Here is a 23,571-nt window from a genome sequence, read left to right as displayed (position 1 = left end):
GAAAAAGAAAAAAAAATGTCCTGTATTAAAGATGTAAAAGGAGCTCATATATTTAATAATTAGGAAAACCATCGCAGGGGCAATTTAAACTCCTCAGCTAAACCAGACTAGAGTCTGTGAGGGGTTGAAACACAGACTTCAAAGTCACACTTTGAGAATACTTGGAATTGCTGAATGACAATTCAGCCAGGGGTGCCTGGGTGGCTTGGTCGGTTTAAGCGTCCGACTTCGGGTCAGGTCATGATCTTGCAGTTTGTGAGTTCAAGCCCCGTGTTGGGCTCTGTGTTGACAGCTCAGAGCCTGGAGCCTGTTTCCCTCTCTCTCTGACCCACCCACGCTTGCGCTCTGTCTCTCTCTGTCTCTCAAAAATGAATAAACGTTAAAAAAAAAATAAGAGTCACCATTAAATCCACTAGAAGTTTGCAAGGATTTAGTGGTGAGAATTCCCTGGATATTTCAATGTTTCATTTATGTCACCGTGTCTCGTCCGCTCACGGATCCAGGAAAATCATTCCCATTGTTCTCATTTCACAGATAAGCCGCATCTCACACAAGAGCAACCTCTGGCACAAAGTCACACAGCCAGCACATGGCGGGTGAAGGACCTCTGTCCAGGTGGTGGCTTTGCACTCTGGGCTTTGGCCACCACTGTGCTCCAGGATGGTCTCTCTCAACGGGAACATTGTCGAACACGCAGCAGGAACCAGACGTTGTCCCCCTTCTGCAGGCCAACCATATCTCAGTGGTTTTAGGAGCTACTTTATAAGTGTTTTGAAACCACTGCCCTCGCTCATGCTAGTTTCCCAATTCATTGTCATGTGTGCATCACACAGCCTGGATGGCATAGACAAGAAAGTAAGCCTTGTCACTAACACAGAATCCAACGAATGTCTTCACAGGACTTAGGCCACTTTAAGGTTAATCATCTGGATCTAGGGTCCCTGGAATTGTATTAGATCAAGGTGTAGGGAGCCACCTCCTGTACGAAGTAATGGATCTTCTGAAAAAGCTGAAGAGGGCAGGAAAGAGGGAGTGAAAGAGAGGGAAGGGTGAATACAAATCAGGTGCAGGGTTTTTATAGTATCATTTTTCTGGAAAGGGCCCTTCCAGGGTCTCATGTACCCTCATGCACCTAACGGACTGAGGATGTGAACTTCTATTATAATTTAACTAATTTAAACTTCAGTAACCAGCCACATGTGGCTACTGTTACTGTACTGGGCAGAGCAAAATCGTCAATGCTTTGATTTTACAGGTGGAAAACCCGAAGCCCATAATGGTTCAGAGACTAGTCAAGGGGCTCTGTGGTCTTTGCTAAGTGACACGGACCACCATTGACTTTGGTATCAAAAGTGCTAGGTGTGTGAGGCTGTGCTAGCAGCTCTTGGGCTAAAGAACAGGAAAGAGGTTGCAAGATTTGAGGGCGGACAAGCTCCTCGGGTTTTCTCCAGCCCTTAACAGGTTCCAAGAAGCTGGAAGGGACTGAAGAGAAAACTACCAGAGGCCCAGGTAGCCGGGATGCTTTTATCTGCCATAGCTTTAGATGAGCCTTTGATCTGTATTTTGTGATCTGGCAAATTCTAATAAGCATGTTGCCAGGGGAGAGCTGGATGAGTTGGCTTGTGTTAGCATGATCATCCCAGGAATGGAAGATTTGGGGGAAGTGCGCCATTTTGACACAATCTTTGCTGTGAGGCTGAGTGTCTAATGGAAGCAACATACCGGTTTTCAGCCATAAAACAAAGTCTAGAAAACTCCCTCTGGAGGAAAAAAGACACATGTCATGGAGGCATCTTTCTTGTGACCACGATGATAATAAACACAGTGAATGGTACCAAATCAGCCCCTTTAACATTATTTAAGAGATTCGGATCAGCTCTCTCCGATTATAGTAGCATATGGGGCCTCCACCTTTGCTTTTCATTGATGCCTTGCTTAAAGCGGTAATGCCAACCTTATTGGACTTTGAGGAGCAATATTAAAAATGGGTTAGAGCAAAGGTATTAAGTAATACTTGGCAATGGAAAAACCTAGCACAAAAAGTAATGCTCAATACATTATTTGAAGAAATAAGAAATGCAGTCATTACAATGCCTAATATTCGTATAACTATTCTACTTACCAAACACTATTATCTGCTTATTAACTTCATGGAAAACATACTATTACTTTACCAAGGGTGGGCATGATACTGTGAGACCATTTTCTTTAACCGTTCCTCTACAAACTGAAGTCACATGACAAACACCTACCTCTATGCACTTTATTATCCACCCACACTCGTCACCTTCATGAACATGTGGGAGTGGAGGGGCTTCTGGGCTAGGCCAACTGGACACAGCCTCTGATCTAAGGAGCCTCACGTTATGCCATGAGAGGCACAAGTGACAAGTGCAGATGCAGCAAAGGTGGTGAGGGGACCCAGAGGAAGGAGAGAGAGATTCATTTCATGTGGACAGTTAGGGCTTCAGAGAAGAGCGATCCCAGGGGAAAGGACGTCTGTGGAGAATGGAAGAAAAGCGGCGACAGGCAAGGTAGGCACCTAACATTTACCCAGTGTTCCAAGCACGGTTCTAGGGCCTTAGCACACCCCGGCCCATGCAATCCTCCCACTAATCCTGAAAATTACACACTATTATCCCAGTTTTGTAAATGAGATCCAGAATGGCTAAGTTACCCAAGAATGCTCCGCAGGTGAGAAGAGCCAAGCTCTACTCCCTTAACCATGAGGTCTCCCTAGAACGTTCTTCCTTTTACTGCTCAGATACTTATCCCTTTAGAACTGCCCCTCAGGGGTTGTGTTCCACCATATGAGGCCTCCTCGCCTAAATCCACCCTTGAGCCTCGCTCCCACACTGGAAGTCCCTCAGCAGCTGTGGCCTGCTTCCTCTTCTAGTTCAATCTTCTTTCGGTTAGCCTGGCTCTTCGGCCATTCTGATTCTGAATGCACTCACTATCCTGCCTACCCTTTGCTAAATGCATTTCAGTTCAGCAGCGTACCTCTTGAGATTTGTTATGGAAGACACATAAATTTTAGAAATTGACAGAAGTTAGAAAAGGAAAAAAAAAACCCTCACCCATAATCCTGTCACTCTAACAAAATAAACTTATTATTTCAGCGTATTTTCCTTTAGTTTCTTTTTATTCACATCTTTACATAGCTATAAAAAGTAAGTACATAAAATGTTATAGTCTAGTTATTTCGCTTAACAGTATTTTGTAAGGTTTTGATTTTTTTCCCCCCATATCGCTACATCATCCTCAAAGCCATCTTTTTTAATGACTGGTTATTTTTCTGAGTGTAGAAATCAGAATTTGCTTAACTATCCATCTACGGTTGGACACATAGCAGCATTCTTTGTTATTGGAAATAATGTTGTAATGAATGGCTTTGTTCATGTAGTTTTTCTAGGGGTTTGGATTTCCCCCGTAGCGTGGTTTCCCAAAATGGAATGACAGATTATCAACGTCCCTCTAAAAATGGGGTGGCCAAGCTAAATAAATGTAGAGGAACACCGTGTTCGTGACTGAAAAGATGCCCCAAGGTAAATTCAACTGTATAGATACAACGCACCCTAACTAGCATTCAAGCAGGATTCTCTGTAAATTCATGTGGAAAGAAAAGGAAACTAGAATAGCGAAATCATTTTAGAAAAAGGATGAAGTTGGAAGATTCGCATTATCCTAATTTTAAGACTTGCTATAAAGCTACAGTAATCAAGACATTACGGTTTGGGGTAAAGGCCAGGGACATGGACCAATGGAAAAGACTAAAGAACACAGAAATAGAACCACATAAATAAGGTCAATCTACTTTTTATAAAAATGCGAAGTCAATCCAATAGAGAAAGATAGTCTTTTCAACAAATGGTGCTAGAGCACAATGAGCCATAAGCTTCAACCTACACCTCACAACACATACCAAAATTAATTCAAAGCAGATCAAAGACCTAAATATAAAGCATAAAACTCTAAAATTCCTAGAACAAAACACAGGAGAAAATGTGGATGATCCTGGGTTAGTCAACAAGTTCTTAGACTCAACACCAAAATCATAATCCCTAAGAGAAAAAACCTGATATATTGGATGTTAGCAAATTAAGAACTTTTGCTCTTAGAAGGACACCATCAAGGAAATGGAAAGACAACCCACAGTCTGGAAGAAAATATTTGTAAAGCACATATCTGACCAAAAACTTATATCCAATGCATATACAGAACCTTGAAAATTCAACAATAAGGTAACAATCTGATTTTTAAAATGGGCAACAGATTTGAGTGGACAATTCATCAAAGAAGACAGAGAAAAATGAAAATAAGCACATGAAAAGATGCTCAACATCATCAGTCATTTGGGAAATGCAGTTTAAAACCACCATGATATACCATTACATACTTATTTTTTTCATTTTTTAATGTTTTTTTTATAATTTATTTTTGAGAGAGAGAGAGACAGAGACAGAGAGACAGAGCACGAGTGGAGAAGGGGCAGAGAGGGAGACACAGAATCCAAAGCAGGTTCCAGGATCTGAACTGTCAGCGCAGAGCCAGACGTGGGGCTTGACCTCATGGACTGCAAGATCATGACCTGAGCCGAAGTCAGACGCTTAACCGACTGAGCTATCCAGGCACCCATACCATTACATACTTATTAAAAAGGCTTAAATAAAAAAATTGCTGGCGTGAATGCAAAATAGTACACCACTCTGGAAAACAATTCAGCCCTTTTTAAAGTTAAACATACACTTGACCCACAGCAACCCAACTCCTAGGTACCTATCCAAGACAAATAAAGACATACAATCACACAAAAATCTGTACATGATTATTAACAGCAACATTATTTATAATCACCAAAGAGCTAGAAACGACCCAAATGTTCTTTAATGGATGAATGGATAAACAAATTGTGAAGGATCCATGTAACGGAATCTTACTCAGGAATAGAAAGGAATGAATGATTTCTAAACACAACAACCTGAATGAATTTCAAAGGCATATGCTGAGTGAGAGAATCACTATGGCAAGATTACGTACTATATGATTCTGTTTATATATGGTGTTCTGGGAAAGGCAACACGATGTAGGGACAGACAACAGATCAGTGGTTGCTAGGGGGTGAGGGTAGGGAGGAGAGCCACTGCAGAAGGGGAATATAAAGGAATTCTTTGGAAAATTGGAATTGTTTTGTATTCCATTAAAGGTGGTGGTTACAGGAATCCATACATTCATTAAAATTCATAGGGATGCAACAAAAAAACAAGGTAAATTTTACTGAATGTAATTTTTCAAAAAAATGTGCTGGCCAGAAATCCATACCACATGCCAAGTGTGGTCTAAGTAGAACTGAGCAGAGCAGATCTATCCCTTTCTTAGTTCTAGATCAGGGTTTGGCAAATTAGCTCTCACAGGCTAATTCTGGCCCACTGCCTGTTTTTGTAAATAAAGTTTTATGAGAACACAGTCACAAGCATTATTTTTACACACTGTCTATGGATGTTTTCATGCTAGAACAACAGAGTTGAGCCATTGAGACAGAGACCAAAAGGCCTAAAAAGCCAAATACACTTACAATCTCACCCTTCACAGGAAAAGTTTGCCGAACCCTGCTCTAGATACTTGCACAGGACCATTTTTGAGCAGTAATACATGTTACCGCTGAACTTTTTCTTATCTAAACATTGGTGGACTAGAGTGCATTACCATATTGATATGCCACCATGAAACTTCATTTTCTTGGATCTGGTCCATCCGGTAGGCTTGATTTCTTGATTCTGGCACATGGTATTATTAGCAATCTTGCCTAGCCTCATCACTCTCAGCTGGGTTAGGAGCTGAGGCCTGTAGTGATAACTTAAAACCTCTTTCTTCAGCCCTGTATCCTCATGGTGAAAGACAGAATGCATAATGGTTAACAGCATGGACTCTGAAGCCAGGCTGCCTGGGTTGAGATCTTGCTTCTGCCACTGGCTAACTGTTGAACTTGGAAAGTCACTCAAGCTCAAAGTTCTTCCATTTCATTATCTGTATCGGTGGGGATGCTAACAGCACTTGCTTCCTGGCATCAGCAGGGTGATTACATGACTAACTATATGTAAAATCCTTAGAAAAGGGCTAGGTACAAACAACTGCTGTGCGAGCATTTGACGTTGTTATTAGTGTCTACATTCAATCCAGGTCAACCTGAGTTCCAATCCTGTTTCATCCTCTTGGTGGCTATATGATTATGTGCTTTGGGACAATTTATTTCACCTCTCTGGGGCCTCCAGACTGCCCTTGACCCATCGGTCAGTGGTCTCTGGGTAACGAGCTAAGTAAGCACTGCTGGAGAAATTTACACAATCTACAGATTGGAACCTTGACACTATCTCATCATCTTACTAATAGCATCCCTTGGGTAGCCCCCTCTCTCCCTTTCAGTGACCATTTCAAACCTTCTCCAATCTCCTCAAACCTCTCAATGTTCCCTTGACTACCTCCAACCAGCACGGGCTGGCTCATCAGGAGACCTGGGCTGGAAATAAAAAATTATCAAATTCTCCCACATTTACTTCAAGCATTTTCTGGTTTTGTTTTTAACCTTTAATGCATCCGGAAACCATATTGTTGTGTGGTGTGGGGTCAGAAGCCAAGATTAACTTGAGGAGAATAGAAATGTTTGTGATACCATCTTCGAACCCAAGAAGAATATGCCTTTCCATTTCTTTAAATGTTCTTTGGTGTCTCTCATAGTGACTTAGTGTATTCGTATAGCTTCTGGCACATTTCTTGTTAAATGAATTCACAAGATATAAATGGAGTCTGTTGGCCCATTATATCTTACAGTTGGTTGCTTACATGTAAAGACTGTTTCTATATATTTATTTTGCACACTGAAATATTGCTGAATTGTTACATTGTCTGTAATAGTGCTTTTGGTTAATTCTTTCGGGGGTTTCAGGAAAACAATATATATATAATCTAAAAATAATAGTCATGCTACACATTCCCTCCTATTTTAATGCCTCTTATTTCTTTAGCTTGTTTAATTGCCTTGGCTAACCTCCAGGACAATATTAAATAATAATGGTGATAAAGAACGTTTAGTCTTTTTTCTCAACTACAATGAGAATGCTTTTAGAGCTTCTATGTGAAACGTTACACTAGCTTTTGGGTTGAGATGGTTATATTTTTATCACATTAAGGATGTTTCCACCTATTTCTATTTTATCCAGTGTAAGTGTTTTGTCAAGTATTGTTTAGCATTGCATTCATGGATTTCTTAATATTGAACCAGCTTTACTTTCCTGGAAAAAAAGCTACCTGGTCGTGGTGCACATCCTTTAAAGTTCCGTCTGATTCCATTCATATTTCATTGAGGAAATCTGCATCAATATTCACAAGTGATGTTATTCTGTAATTTTCTTTTCTGTATGCTGTTTTTGTCAGATTTTGGCATCGATATTATGTGCTAGCTTGGCTTTTCTAAAAAAAAAAATACTTTGCAGGGGCACCTGGGTGGCTCAGTCGGTTTAGCGTCCGACTTCAGCTCAGGTCATGCTCTCACACTCCTTGAGTTCGAGCCCCGCGTCGGGCTCTGTGCCCACAGCTCCGAGCCTGGAGCCCGCTTCGGATTCTGTGTTTCCCTCTCTCTCTGCCCCTCCCCTGCTCATGCTCTGTCTCTCTCTCTGTCTCAAAAATAAATAAAAACATTAAAAAATTTTGAAAAAATACTTGGCAATATTTTCTTTCTGTTCTATGTTCTGAAACCATTGAGTTATATTGTTCCTTCGTGGTTTGGTTTAATTTTCCTGTGAAACCTTGTCTGGGACTGATGATTTTATTAATGAGTAAGACTCATCTTCATTTCATTGATGGTGATAATACTATTTAGATTCTCTCTCTTCTGGAGACAGTTTCAGTCAATTATATCTCAGTAGAAAAATTGTCCATCTCATCTAGATGCTTATATTTACTTTCACAGAGGTTAGTAAATTGCCACTAACAATTATTTTAATTTTCTCTGCATCTGAAAAGTTATCACTCTTTATTTTTCCTTCCTTTACATATTTGTGGGTTTTTTTCCTTTTTCTTGGTGAAGTTAACTAACTAATCATCTATCGCTGTTACTCCTTTATTTCAGAAAAAAAACCCAGAACTTAAATGTGCTAATTCTAATAATTTTCTGTCTAGAATTCATTCCTTTGCAGCTCTTGATTTATCTACTTTTAAAACAGCATCTTTAAGCTCTTGTGTCACTGCTTGGACTCTTTTGTTTTTTTTTTTCTTTTAGATAAAATTGCGTCATTTTTTAACAATTCACGCCACTGTGTTGGTCATAGTTTTAATTTGTTCCCTAGCAACATTATTTTGTTCATTTTTCTCTTCTTCTTCTTTTTTTTTTTTGGTATTTTTGCATATGGTGGTTCCTTTTTTTTATTATTACTAATTTTTTTTGGTGAGAAGAGTTCTTGGACCAGTTGTTTGCAGGATGTTTTGGGGGCATCAGGCCTACAGGCCGCTCACAAAGCAGCATCTCACTCCTCTGCCTTGCTTCAGCAACAAAGTGCTTCCCACCAATGTGCATTGGTTATGTAACTTCTCATTCAAGCCTGCCTTTCCCACTTTTCAAGATAGGTATGTTCCAGACTTGGTCCACAGGAGCTTCCGTTACAAACCTTCACACCCATCCCCATCATTCCCATGTTGGTTTTGCATTTGATGGTGTGCTATTTATCCTAAAAGGCGGTGCTTCATCAGCTATGCTCCAGGTTCATGACCATGGGAACCATCCTTTGGATTCTTCCCTGTTTTACCTTCACAAAATAAGTTGTGACTTAGGCTTATGTAGGTCTTGTTATGGAGTGTACATTTCTTTTTCTCATTGTCCACAGTGCCATTGGTGCTTAACAGGAGGAGGTGCAAGCCTTGCTCTATTCTTTCACTCCCAAACTGGAAGGTGTCCCCCAAATTGATTCGAAGAGGCTACAAAACTACATTCTCAACGTATTTTCCAGAGACGCTGGTTGTACCTCTACACAGATGCAAATGCAATGGCTAACCTCCCGGCCTTCCTTTTTTTTTTTTTTTTTTTTTTTTTTTTTGCCAGCCTGATCCGACTAGCGCAGCCAGGACAATAAGGCTGGTTCTCAAACAACAGTTGGAAGCTATTACTTCTTTCAGATAAGCCTAGACTGCTTTTTGGCAAAGCAATACACTGTTTCATTACCTTCTGTGTACGCCCAAGATACAGAAAGCAGGTGTAAATTCTACACGTGGCTTAAATTCTCACCTGCTTTCATTCAATTCACTAGAAAATAATAAATCACCATATTCACAAAAAGAAACAGGTTGTCAGAAAACAGACTGATTTTTATAGCACACCTAACATATACAGGGACTCCTATATTGACTCGGTTATTTGAAAGGGGCTCCTCACTCCCCGGACAGCTAAATGCTGAGTTGCTAAGTTACTGGCATTTGACATCATCTCTTCCCTGACATGTCCCATGTTTGACAGGTTCCCATGATTCCCTGGGCCAGTCACCTCGTTACTCACGTTACACTCATTTTCCCAATGACGTCTGTATAATCATTTAAAATTCACATCATACACTAGCTGCAACCCCCCAGATTCCACATGAAAATATTTAAACTGCTTGACAGGCTCTAAGTGCAGCATGTGGAAGCCCACTGGATGGCTTACCTACACTGTTCGCGTAATAGTTGTTATAATTAAATTTAGCATCTTTCTTCTGGGTTGGTTTGTGTTTGAGAATTTGCTCCCACACAGAGCTCACCTCACATATGCATGCTACGCATTAAGTCCATTAGTGCTTTGAATTAGCTTCAGAAAAGGTAATACTCCACATAATTTACCCAGTCAAGGGCATTTTCACCTGCTGACAAATTTACATATTTCCCAATGTCATTAGGTAAGAGCTAGTCATCAGAATAGCAGAGGGTGTGATCATTAGTTCATTTATTTGACTCCGTTGAGGTTAACATTAATTATAGTCTAAATTACATTTAGCAATTGTTGTCTTTCTTGGATGGAACACTATATTACTATTGCAAGAAACTATAATTTTAAAAGTCCACACCAGAATAGGATGGATGCCTTTTGAAACATTCTGGAAGGATTAGTATTTAAGGCAGCTATACAGAAAGTAGTTTGCATGATGCCAATTTGAACATTATTTATACATTAATTTGACAGGATATAAAATCAATTGCCTAATTATTGGTTAAATTTATCAAAGAAATTCTACTGAAAGGTGCTTGATTATGGTGCATAGTTATGATAATACAATCAAATTTCCTTTCAGACATAATTGACCAATTTTGCTCCCTGGTCCATTTCTTTCTCATTCTTAAGATGGGCTTCTTCATTTGTTTCCCCTTTCAAAGCAAAAACTAGCAAGTGCTGTACACGGTCATCCTGTAATTATTTGGTCAGATCTTTCCATGCTGAAACTGTACACTTAAACACAGGCCTAATACGTGGAACTGCCGTAATTTAGAATGCTGTAAACACAGATCATGCCGTAATCCAAAGAGGTACCCGTGTCGGTGTTTACCAACCTGATCCATATGGCAGGGAGAAATCTGTAAGATGATACAGTTTATCAAATCAAGTTCCCTAAATCTTAGCTAGCAAATTCAGCATTCGTCATAAACAGTGAATTACCCTTACAGATGTTAGACTATGAAATTATCCACTACTGAAGGTACTTTGCTAGGAAACACAATCTGTTCAGCGTCAAATCTAAGAGAAGCGCTCTATCTGCGTTTTTGACTCGAGAAAGGACTTAATTGATAGTTTGTTGATATTTTTAAGTAAATTCTCGCAAGGAACAAATAAATCACGCTACTGCAAAACAAATAATCATTGAACATCCATCCTTGGCTAGCATTTAGTGCATGCTGCTCTCCTCGGCTTAACTCTTCCAGAAATGATTACTCTAGGACCCATCAAACCCCGCAGAGCCCAGAAAAGAAGCCGCTACCGCTGCCCGTATTATTACATATGAGCAGCTTAGGAGTCCCTCATATGATAGATGAATTGTAACTGCAAAACACCACCATCAGGGCCAGAGTTATTGTTCTTTTTCATTTCTGTTTGGACTCGAGGGTAGCTTGATTCTAAAGAGAAAATGGCATGCTGACGGAAGCAGGGACGCGGTCCGGGCTGTGCGGCACAGGTTGTTGCCTTTACGTTTCTGATTTATAAAATTTATAATACACAATAATATACTTGTCAAGGAGCAAAGACAAGTGAATTTATACGGCTTGTTTTGCAGGAGGAGGGTGGTTGGAGGAAAGGGGCTGTCGGCTGGTGAATTCTGGTCTGTTTGAAAAACTACATAAAATTATTTTGGCATAATTGAATTTGCACAACTTATGGAACGAGCAGAAGCTGAAATGAATCGGTGGCCGATGCCATCACCACGTTAATCACAAAGGAGCCGGGGGCTCGTGGAATCAGAATGGATTCAGGTACGTCAATAGGAACAGAATGAACGGATAGGTTCTACTCATTCCTGTTCTGCAAAATGTGACTAATAATGTAATCTTTCAGGACTGTTGTGAAAACTACATGACTTAATGTGCTCAAGTACTCTGCCTAGAAGTGGCACATTGATATGATTTTGTATTAGTGGCAGGGGGTTTTTACTGTTATTATTTTATTATTTGAAGTGCGATTTGAACATCTCAACAATGGTAGAAAGAGAAGGAATTCCTGAGACCTGCTCCAACTAGACTGGTTTGTTGATATTCTTAAAGTTGCTAGAACTAAGTCAGCCAGCATCTGGGGCAGTTTTTTTGTTTTTTTGTTTTTTGTTTTTTTTTTTTTGTTTTTTTAATCCAGAGATTCTCCCCGTAGGTCTGTGATGGGGCGGTTGACAGTTTGGTGAAGTTCAAAACAAAGACCAGGTTCTATTTCTGCTTTCTGCCGTACACTGGCTTCACCCTTGCTACAGATCATTTGTAACCTCTCCGGGCCTCAATTTCTCGAAATAATTAGGGCCTGCACCACGTTTCCTATAATCAAAATAAGATAATGGGGTTCAAGTGCTTTCAAAGGCAGTCATGTGCTAGGGAAACCTAAGGTCATCCCATCCGGTCGAGTCAGCCCTGGAAGACCCGAGGAGGTGGCCTACAAGACAGCATAGAGCCAGGCGCACAAAGAAAGAGAAGTGGAAGGCATCGGTATAAAGGAGAGCCAAGGCCATTATCAGAGAAATGGTTAGAGGAACTTTCAAAGGAAGCCAACTGGTTTGAATTTGAAACGGCGTTTTGGAAAATGAGGCTCTAAGAAAATGCATTAGGGAAAGGTATTTCCACTGCCTGGGGACGGAGGGCCTGAGAGAGGCCAGCTGTGTTCTAGTTGGTTAATAAAAGAAGTCTGTCGGGCTACAGAGGGCAAAAAGGGGGCATCAGTGAGGTGGGGCAGTTGGGAGAGCAAACCGTGTGCACACTTTAAAGATTCTCTCACTGCAGGTGGGTGGTGGGGTGGGAGGGTGAGTAATTCCCCCCCCCCCCCGCGCCCCGGTTACTACATGAAGAGATCGAAAAGCCACACAGCTAGAGAGTGATGGAACAGCTCTTCCTACTCCTGTGTCCCCTTCGTCCACACGGCTGGACCTCAGTGAGGGAGAACATGACTTTGCGCTTGGCTCAGCTTGTCTGAAAAGCGCTCAGGGTGTCGGGAAGAGGAGGAGAGAAAGAGAAAGAGAAAGAGAAAGAGAAAGAGAAAGAGAAAGAGAAAGAGAAAGAGAAAGAGAAAGAGAGAAAAAGGTACCCCCCGAGAAGGAGGCAGATGGACAGCAAGGGGACACAGAGTGTCTCAAACAAACAGGAACACGAACCTATGACAACAAAAATGGCCAGCCAGCACTCTGTTGTGCCACATAGAGTGGTCTGTACAAATTGAAGAATTAGTCATGAAATTTGGGACACGAACTTCAAAACGCTTATTTTTATTCTAAGCATGGGTGATGAAACATGCCATTCTTCAATAAAGGAAAGCCCACTCATTAATGGTGCCATTGAAAAAAAAAACCAAATTCTATACAATCTAGAGCCCTTCAAAAAAAAAAAAAAAAGACGTTTCCCTAGATTCTCTCTCAAGAACAGAAGGACTTTTGTTACTTTCTCAAAGGGTGCTATCTTTTATGAGCTTATTAAGGCAACCTGCTTCTTTTCTTTCCATGTTTAAGCGACATTCTGTTGTTCTCTCTAAGTGGCTCCTCCAGCCTCTGCCAGGTGTTCGTTCACCCCGCTCCCCTCGCTCAGGCACCATGTGGGCCACGCAGGCACCAGGGCCGGGCTGCTCTTAAGGAGAGATTCCACCTGCGGCAAACTAGGCAGCGATGTTGAAATGAGTCCGACATTCCTTTGGGAGTTCAGAAAAGACCCCTGACTTCAGCTGGCAAAGCACGACTGCCGTAGAGACTCGAGGAAGACAGGTTGCTTGCTGTGTTACCTTTCTTTTAAGGAGGGCAAAGATTTGCCGTACCTGACCCATGTCCGTCCCATGAAAGGAGCAAGCGTAGATTTCTCAAGAGCAGTCTCATCTCTGATGGGAGTAATAGGACTCGTGTCTTTAATAAGCCAGTGACAATGCTCTTGGGCTGAAAAGAGTGCGCAAATATCCACAACAGGTGAAATCAGGTGGTCGGTGAACGTGATGATCAACAGCTTTCTCCTCTTTATTACTCCTTCGGCTGTACCATCACAGGGTTGGCTTGGACCACTGGGCTGCTGAGAAGGCACTTACCACGGGGAGTCTCAGGGAGAGTTGGGGGCGACATCCTCACTTTGGAAAGTGAGGAAAGGACGTGCGGAATTTTCAACAGCACACGGATTGTTGTCTTTCCTCAGCGGAAAGCCTGCGTGGTTTTCTCATGGCCACACGGATCATCATTTATCATAATAACGAGCACTTATATACCACTTGGCAGCTTATAAAGGAATCAGGGCAGGTATTATTATCCTCTTTCACAGACGAGGAACGGAGACTGAGAAAGATGAAGTTCTCTGTCCAAATCACAGAGTGACAAACAGTAGAGCCGGCCCTGGAACTCACGGTCACGACTGCAGTTCTTAGGATGCTAACAGCCAGAGACAGGAGACGCAGTTTGCAGGCTGGGCTCTGGGGTTTCCTCTGGTTTAATCATCTACTTTGGGAGGGGTCACTGCCACCTTTTGCAACTTTGTGCTGCCTCCATGCCATCCTTACGCCCACATCCCCCCATTAGTAACATTTCCTACAACCTGCCTTCACTCCCCACTCTGGCATCTTGCCCCCTCATCGTAGGTCAGAAGCCCCATAACCATGTTCCACCCACAAAGGAGCCGGAAGTGGCAATGAAGTTGAGACTGGAGGTCCCAGAGAGCAGAACGCCCAGAGTGAGAGAAGGCTGCCTGAACAGGGAGAGTTTCCTGAAGAAGGTGGGGAGTCTCAAAAGAAAGAGCCAGAAAGGCACGAGAATGAAATAGAAGCTTGGTGAGACAACAAGACTAGCTTGGCTGGGGCTGGGGGACAGGTGACAGGGGAGAACTGAACCAGGAGATGGGAGCAGAGGGGTCTTCAAAGTGGAAAATGAGACTTCTCCATCAGGATACCCACCCCCCCCCCCCGAAACAGTGAAGTAATTAGTTAAGCAGATCCATTGCTTCGTTATTAAAAGGCACAGAAATAAAGGTTTAAACTCACCCGTAAGATTTCTTCAACACAGCTTGGATCGCTGGGAAGGCTTACCTAAAATAAAATAAAAAACAAACAAACAAACCTTAAGCACGATCTAGCTCTTCTCAGAGAAGCTCGTTGTACAATATTTTACAGCGCAGGAAAAACAGTAAAGAAAGCAAATACAGCTATCGATGTGGGTTTTTCCCCTAGTTAGTACAAAGCAGAAAGTATCTGCTAGTGGCCAATTTTGTTTTACTTTCACGAAGCAGTCAGACCACAGTGGAAGGTGCAGAAAGACTGTAGAAAGGGTGACTCGTTCTGTCACTGATTTTCTGTGGGATGCTGGCCTCTCCTCCCCCGGTGCATCCAGGCTTTACTTTGCTCATCTATCCAAAGAAGGGGCTTGGCTTCCCCATCTTTAAGGCCTATCTGACCCACTGACAGAGTTTAATATATTCTTCATAATTACATATTTTTAAAGATGAGGCTTATAGGAAACACCTCTATGATTAAGTTCTCTTTTAATTTCGGGGTCCAACCGGACGCCTACAATTCTTCTCCAAAACACTAAGGTTCAAACTCCCGTGTAAACCGCACGCTTGCCTTGGCACTCGGAGAGAAAGAATCTCACAAACATACAAAGCGAATCCCACGAGCCGTCTTTCCAAGCGTGACATCTTCCCGATCTCCATAATCAGTGAAAGCAAGAAGCCCGACACCAAAGTGAGACACCAGCTGTAAAGCAGTGCCTGACGGGGGACTTGGGTACGGGACAACCCCCCGGGGAAAGGTCTGCCAGGCATGATGTCACTCGTGTGAGTTACAGCACCACCCACCCCCCAACATCCCTCTCTCTTTCACACCTTCACCATTTGTCACCTTCCACTTCCCTCCAGTTCTGGTGAGGAGAACATCTGGTCGCTTTAATTCACTGCCTTGAAGGGAAAGGTCAGCCCTGTAAAGGCGGCACTGCCACAGAGGCTATATGTCCCGATCTCTTGCAAGGGCAGTTAAGTGATAGCCCCCTAGTTAGTCCGAAAGACTGAAGTATGAGCACACGCGTATTTGGGGAAAATGGAAAATATATGGCTCCAGTGTCCCTCGACCTTATAAAAATACATGCTATAACCATCAGTAAAGGAGCATGAAATCCCTACCGGGGGAGGCAGGCTGAGAAATAGTCACCAATAATGAGGGGGCGGTCTGTCATCTGGGATGTTACACCTGTAATGCTGGAGGAATTATCGCCAGTGTCTCCGTTCGCCCTTACTAAAGTCCCAGTTTGGAGGGCAAATTATTCAGTTATCCTTCTCAGAACAATGCTATTCTAGTACTGGGTAGAGAGAACAGTAGAAGGAAAGACTGAAAAAGTGGGCCAGGCACACTTTCTAAAGGACCTTCGATATGGGTTTCCAACAGGGAACCACGGGTAGGTTGGCCCAGGACAGTTCATTCATTCATTCATTCATTCACGCAACACAAAGTTTTGAGGGCCAGGGACTGTGCCTCTAGGCTTATGAAAAGTAAGAGGAGAGACAGTTGCCTCCCTCATGGAGTTCGTAGACTCAGGAGGAAGGGGGATATGAGGAATCACAGAGTTAACATACCACCGTGACTGCAGTAAGTGCCACAGACACCATCCCACAGCACTAGGTGTGCAAAATGAAAGTGTCCGTGTCCAAAGAAGTGTGGGAAATGCTGCAATCCACCCCCCCCGCGAGCAAATCCACCATGCAAATTAAAGGCTCTGAGACACCTGTCTAACTGGTTTAATGTAACACTTTCCCAACTTTCTTGATCATTGAATTCTTGGGTTTTTAATTTTCGCGATTGTTGTTTCCCAATCAACGATGACCACCATCCCATAGAATGAGTGCTTGTAGAACACAGACTGGGTGATGCTGGTCTAACATACTACAGGATTCCAGAGCTCAAGTGATTAATCTTAACAGCAAATACGACCTCATTCCATTGCTCAGTGCTCCAGCAACTGTATCTTCCAAGGCAATCCTTGAACTTCTAACAAATAACCTCTGACAAAGGTCAACATGATTATAGCAGAATTAGATCTTCATTATCACTGTTGCATCATATCAGTGTGTGCCATCTGGGCTCAACATGTATGTCCCTCTCTCATAAAGAGGGCTTGGCTCTCTTCCCCCCACCCCCCAACCCCCCGCCAAAAAATCCCCATAAGATTAATTTCTAAACTACAGAGAAACAAATATCAGCAATATGCAGGCAGCACAGACACTTGCCTGTGGGTCTATAAAGAGCTGGGTGGGAGTTTTGGCCCCTACCACTTGGGTAGGGCCCCTCTGAGTTCCAGTTTTCCCAACTGTACAATAAAGTAGAATAAAATAAAATCACCATAATAATAACACCGCTCCTTTCGAATCTCACAGGGTTTCTGTTGTTCTTCTTACTGCTTCATTACAAAGTCTAGTCTTCTCGTCTCTTCAAGGCAACACCTGACTCACTCTTGCCAACTGTACATATCATTCCCACACCTGGCATTATAAACATCCGTTTCCTTATGGGGGAAGTGGTGTCAACATAGAAAGAGTTGTCGACTCTGGGGCTTTGCAGCAAATCTAATAATGACTTCTTGGGGTGCCTAGCACTCAGGATTGGGAAGGACTCTACAGACAAGGGCAGTGAAAGAAGTATGCATCCACAGCGAGTGCGCCGATTGTTTTCCTGTTTCAGAAAGTAGTGGAATCCAGCACTGGCATGGAGTCCCTAGTCCCGCAGACTCGTCTAGCCCTGTCCCACAGCTGTTGTCACCGCCGGGCAACTACATCTGAGAGGCAAATGCTTTTCCCCCTGCCCGTGCTTTTGAAATCACCAGCGAGCACTTCCTCTGCGCCTAGAATAGTGTTAGGCATGGGGGGTTGGTGATACAAAGAGCTATGAGATTTGGCCTCTTTCTCTCGGAGTTAAATGTCTAGATGGGACGGCAAAACAAACAATTAGAGACCCACTGGGACATACATTGTAAGGTAGTCGTGCCACGGGTAATGGGATCGCATTCACCGCCAACCGCCTATTCATCAGCTCTCGCATTTCTTTCTTTAGACAACAAATCCTGACTGAGCTCACACTGTGCTCAGGATGGTGCCAAGGGGGAGGGTTTGAAGACGCCGAAGACAACATAATTTCCAGCTTCCAGACTCTACGCAAATTGGGGAGACAAACATTTACACAGGGAACAGACAACATGGAACGAGAGGTCGGGCTTAGGTGTCGGGGAGAGGGGTACCTACCGGGTTCACGGACAGAGCCATGTCTCACAGGAGCTCCCAGCCGCCGAGGTCCCCGCCGTAGTCCTCACTCCACATGGGAGTGGGAGGCCAGGGATCACCTGAGGCCACTTCAGTCTCTGAGCCCCCTGTAGAGCTGCGCACCGGGGTCACTCTGCACACTGAAGACAGCTGCACTGAGGCTGGGGCTCGGCCCCAAAATTTTGCCCAGTGCCACTCTCCCCCACTTCTCTTTCTCTCTCTCTCTCTCTCTCTCTCTCTCTCTCTCTCGCGCGCGCGCGCGCGCACACACACACACACACACACCCCACTCTCAGTACTTCTGGAGGAGTCACTCAGACAGGTGGCAAAGGAGACTAACACTAGTGGTGACAGCGGGATTAGAACTGCTCAATTCCCGAGCCACCTTCTCCTCGCTTTCAATCCACTCTTGAGTATTCAGATAGTCCACAAAGTGCAAGTTAGCCACTCAGAGCCACAGCATCCTTCGCGTCCCCCTCTCCGCCCCCTCCTCCCAGAGCAGACAGCAGGCTGCGCGCCGCATCGGGGGGGGGGGGGGGCCTGTGCTCTCCCGCCTGGCCCCCGACGACCCTCTCATGCGGGGCACCGATGCTGTCCTGTGAGGGCCAGGCAAGGCAGGCTCACGGCGGGCAGGTGGCGAGTTGACTGAGAGCCCTCGCAAGTGCCTGCCTTCTCTGCACGTGACGGTACCGCCTGCCACCCCATGCGGCCACAGAGAGACCACGCATGCATCATCTGCCTGGTGATAAACACATATCTTAGGAGATAATCAGGGTGCCTTTAAATCATCAAATATTCAATTAACTGCAGCAACAATAAATGAATTAATTGCATAGGATGTTTTAATCATTCTAGAATTAATCAGTTTGGGGCATACTTCTTGGCGATTAGGGTAATACAACATATCAAAAATACCCTGATTGTGGCATTGAGAGACATAAGCAGTAGCTGGTACTAATAGAAAACACGGAGATTAATGTAAAACATTAAAAGAATAGTGATCATCACACGGTTAACCCGGGGGAGCTCAATGCATGCCTCTGAGTGCATTATTATTAAGGGATTGCGAGAGAAGAAGGGTCATTTTCTTTTCTTTTTTTTCCCCCCTAAAATCACCCTGAGGTTGTCGTCCCACAATATGTGGCAATCAAAGCCCACCATTCCGGGCGTATTCCACCTTGACAAAGGCTTCACAAAGTAAAACTCAAAAATCCCAAGCTTAATTGCCAGCGGATGCTTGGATTCCCGTAACACCAAATACCACGCTAACGGCCCAGCCGAACAATATGCGTGACTGACAGAGATGGCGGACGCCTAACTAATTCCGTTTGTATTTTCATTAACAAATTGCCACATTTATCCCCCTGATTGATTTATGGGACACGGCATTACTAATAAAAGGAAAAGGCAGGTTATGATATTGTACTACCAAATGAGTCTCCCGACTGTTAAAAATGTTGAATCCCCATGGCCGGTCATTTGTAAAAACAAGGGGCAGCAGCCTCAGAAGTTCTTAATTTGCATGTGCCTGGGGATCCCTTTCTCTCCCCACCTCATCCAGGGAGTCCCAGTTCTCCAATTTGGAAAACTGCAAACCCATTTCACGTCAGGATCCGTCAGTCCCTTGCTTCCTGCCTCACCTTAACCTGTCCCTACTCTAGTTGGTATTCATGAGTCTCTGATTAAACGGGAACAGTTAATATTACATAAGCCGCAGACAGAAGTCCTCAGGTAATATAACTTTAATCAAAACAAAAAAGATTTCACAACGGTTACATGGTACAGCCAGCCAGCTCACCTTCCAATTTCTTTCTAATACAGCAAAAGTCCTGGGTGTCCAAAGAGTTGGAGTTTACTTTAAAATACTGCTTCGGGCCAATTTTTAAGGGAGTCACATGGCCAAAAGACCCCACGCAAAAGAAGCTAATAGCCACCATTCCCTCTAAGAAAGGAAGGAACAAAAAGTAGAACAGGAAGATCAAAGGAATTTAATGTCCTTGCCATTTCACGCCAAGTACGAAAAATGACCCTTTGTCTAGAATCTTCCATGGAATTAGAACTAAAAAAGGAAGAGGACGCAAGCACATTGTATTTATTTGAGCAAATAAACGAGATAATTTGCTACATTTTCTGGGGGCACCAAAGGGGAGTGGAAAGAATACGGTCTTTGAAGGTGGACCGACTTGGATGTTAATCCCAGCTCTGATACTTAATTTGCTTTGTGAACTTGGGCAAGATACTTGAACTTCTCCGAGCCTCTGTTTCTCTATCTATATAAGGGAAGCAAAACGTGCATTTCTCGGACTGTTGTGAGGCTGAGCTATACCTTAGCCTGGTAGTGGGTGTGTCGTAAGCCCCCTCCCCAACTTTTATTCCGAGTTGCCGCTGAGGCCCTTGGCGCGGCGTCAGCACCTTGAGACGTGGGACCACTAAGGAGACAGTTTGGTCACCTTGTAAACTGGTCCCCATGACATCTTGTGCTTGTCACTAATTATTAAATCCTGTGGAGGGGCCCGACGTATAAGGAGTCTCAGGCTGCTGCTCCACCTGCTGGCTCTCCCTGAAGACGGCAAAGGAGGCTGGAGATGGAACTTGAGGGGGTAAGACAACAGAGAGACATGGGGGGCGGGGGAGGTGGGAAGGGTGGGCGATGTGCTTCATTATGAGGACATCTCTTCACTGATTACATTAGGTATGGGCAAGGGCGGAATGCATATGCAGACAGGCCCATCATCAGCTCAGAGTACCTAATGGCAGATGGAATTTCAAGTGAAGAGTACTTAATTCACTGGGCTCTGAATAGCCATTAGCTCACTGTTCATTTATTTGGTGTAATGACTAGTTTCTATAGAAGAGTGAGCTATAAATGGGCAGTGGGCTTCTATCGTCTTAAAGAAAACTAAGGAAAAGGCACACATCTAGAAAGATTACCATAAGAAACCAAGAGCCCACCTGGAAGCGCCCCTCATTCCTCTGGTCACCTGGGCTGGCAGCGAGGTCATTCCGGCCGCTGCCACCGTTGCCGCTGTCCACGCCCACGCCTAGGCCATGTGGTCTCTGTGGCCCAGGGGGCTCCAGGGCCAGACCTCCTACTTACACATTCTCTACGCTTTGCACCTCGATTCCTTAACTGTGCTGCTCACACTTAAGATGCACGCTCCTACTTCCCTTTGCCAGCCTCCCAGTCTCTGGCCCAACTTGCTTGCCCCTTCCTGCCTGTCTGCTCTCAGTGCCTGCCTATAACCCATAGACCTTCTAGCCACGGCCCCTTCCTTTTGAGATTCCTAGCCACGCATCCCACTTCTCAGGGCCCGTGGGATACCCATTTCTGTCCTGTCTAGCATCCTGGGGCATCGCAACCAGGAACCATTTAAAATTGAAATCTTGATTCCACCAAATCCCTACTTACTGCACTGCCATTAACGTTAGTGGCTGAATTGTGTGCAGGGCCGTAATCTCTTCCAGTAAAAGAGGATACCGTCACACTACAGATGTATGAACTGGGGTGAAGTTAGGCAACCTCTGAACTCAGTCAATAGCCATTGTGAACAAGGCCAGCATGCGTGAGCTACGTCTGCCAAGAAGACATACCAACAAGCAAGTTCACGTTTGAATTTTGTTGTTTACAGAGTAAACATTAAGGGTTTTCAGAGTTTTTGGATACTCCTAACCGCTCCGTGATCACAGCAAAGTCTCATGGTATCCAGCAATCAAACCACTGCAAAGCAGCAACCTCGCTTTCAGCTGTGATCTTATAAGGCAGTGAAAGGAAAACATACCGACAGGAAACAGTTTCATATCCAAGTTCTACCACTAATTAGCTGTGTGCTTTGGGACAGTTCACTTCATCTCTCTCCAGCCTATACGACAAAGGCATGGGATTATATCACAAGTTCCTAGTGTTTTGTATTTCATGTGACGTTACAAAAATAACAGGATTGCCGACTTTTGGCTTTGCCCTGAAAGCACATTACAAAAACAATATCCAAAAGGTAGGAAGGGCGCAATCTCTGAAAAAAGGATAGCATCAAACACACTCACACATACCATTGTTCTAACAGTTTCCGTTTGGCCACGGAGCAACCTTCGTCTTGGACTGGTTGCCAGGTGAGATGATCTCTGGGGTATCTTTTGAGTTTTATAGTTGTATTCACCTCCGATTTTATTCTATTATATTACATATATTTTATTCTACATAGTAGTACACTTCTCAACATTCAATTCTCTATCTCTTATCCATGGATTATTTTCTCCATGGATCACTGATGCTAATTGTCAGATTCCAGTCACATTTTCTCTTCCCCTGTTGATGGTTGTTAAAAGCAGGGGAAAGGCAAACTAAGTTTCGGACCAATCAACACAGACATAATTAAGAAGGCAACGCTTATGTAATATAGTCATATAGTACACGCAGCCCACACATCCTATTGGCCTGATCCGTGAAACCGAACCTGAAGACCATTTACAAGAGACCATTTACAGTCTCTTTTGCTAGGGGTCCACATGACCTAAAGCATTAGCATATTATCACATGCCATGTATTGGAAAGCCAAACATGAATTCTTAGGAGGGGCTAGGGAGGCATCGGGGAAAATCAGGTAAGCACAGTGTCCCAGGCCCTGGAGAAGAAAGTACTTCAAGGAGAAAGCGGTCATTGAGTAAGATAAGGATGCAGACTTGGCCATTGGGTTTGGCAAAGTCTAGGTCATGGGCAACCTTGGTCAGAGCTGTTTCAGTGCATGCTGTGGGCGCAAAGCTGACTGGAATGTGTTGAGGAGGGAACGCGGGGTGGAAGGAGAGAGGGAATAATCGATTCCTCCCGTGAAAGGGAGCAAAGGAATGGGGGGAGAGGAAGTTGGGATGCAGGCCAGATGCTGTACTTCCTTTGTTTTGTTTTAAGAGGGATGATATGAAGGCATTTTATGTACCAATGAGTAGAGAGGGGGAAGGTGTTGCAAAAGAGAAAGCAGATGGCGGTGAAAGCAAAGTCCCCGAGGAGGAGAGAGCGCATCAGGACCCAACTGGAGAGGATGGCCTGAAGTAGGAGCATGGACCCTTCCGGACGCTTCCTCCATTGTAACAGGAGGGAAGGCAGAGTGTCTAGATACATAAGCAGTTGGGTCGGACTGAGAAGATGGGGCCGTGTTTGACCGTATCTATTTTTCTCTATGCAGTATGTCACAAGGTCATCAGCTAAGAATGGGAGGTGGTTATTGGAAAGGCGAAGGAAAAGGAAAGGTGCGAAATAGTTGAGCAAGGTTTCAGGGAGAGAGAGAGAGAAAGAGCTAGCTAGCTACGCGTGAAACACAGGGGATGCGGTGGGGATCCCGAGGAGTATGGAGATAACGGAAGGAGGAGGCCAGGGAGAAGGGGGGGAGCCGGAGGCCAAGTAGCTCCGGTGATTTAGGAGGAGGTGACACTCTTCTGCCCACTATGAGTACTGCCCTTTCCAACACTGATTAGCTAATTACCCACAGTTCATGGTTCTCCAACTGCTCTAATCTGCGAGAGGCTCTGTTCTGCATGAAACAAGCAGAGAGCCCAGGAGCAGCAGTAATGATTTTCTGGGACCCCACAGTGGTGAAGCCCTAATATAACCCAGAAGGCCAG

At 44.0% G+C, this 23,571-nt stretch overlaps 1 protein-coding gene across 11 annotated transcripts in view; it reads right to left on the bottom strand.

The window, feature by feature from the left end:
• The window catches only part of AFF2 (ALF transcription elongation factor 2), a 455,357-nt gene that overhangs the window by 158,300 nt on the left and 273,486 nt on the right, over positions 1-23,571 (bottom strand). For all 11 annotated transcript variants that reach the window (XM_027054786.2, XM_027054788.2, XM_027054790.2 and 8 more), the window contains one exon: positions 14,702-14,746. In XM_027054786.2, the coding sequence (XP_026910587.1) occupies positions 14,702-14,746 (45 nt within the window). The remainder of the gene's footprint in view (positions 1-14,701; positions 14,747-23,571) is intronic.

The sequence above is a fragment of the Acinonyx jubatus genome, chromosome X (assembly GCF_027475565.1).
Source record: "Acinonyx jubatus isolate Ajub_Pintada_27869175 chromosome X, VMU_Ajub_asm_v1.0, whole genome shotgun sequence".
Taxonomy (NCBI): domain Eukaryota; kingdom Metazoa; phylum Chordata; class Mammalia; order Carnivora; family Felidae; genus Acinonyx; species Acinonyx jubatus.
The sequence above is the reverse complement of the archived record's forward strand: the minus strand, read 5'-3'. Positions and strand labels throughout refer to the sequence as shown.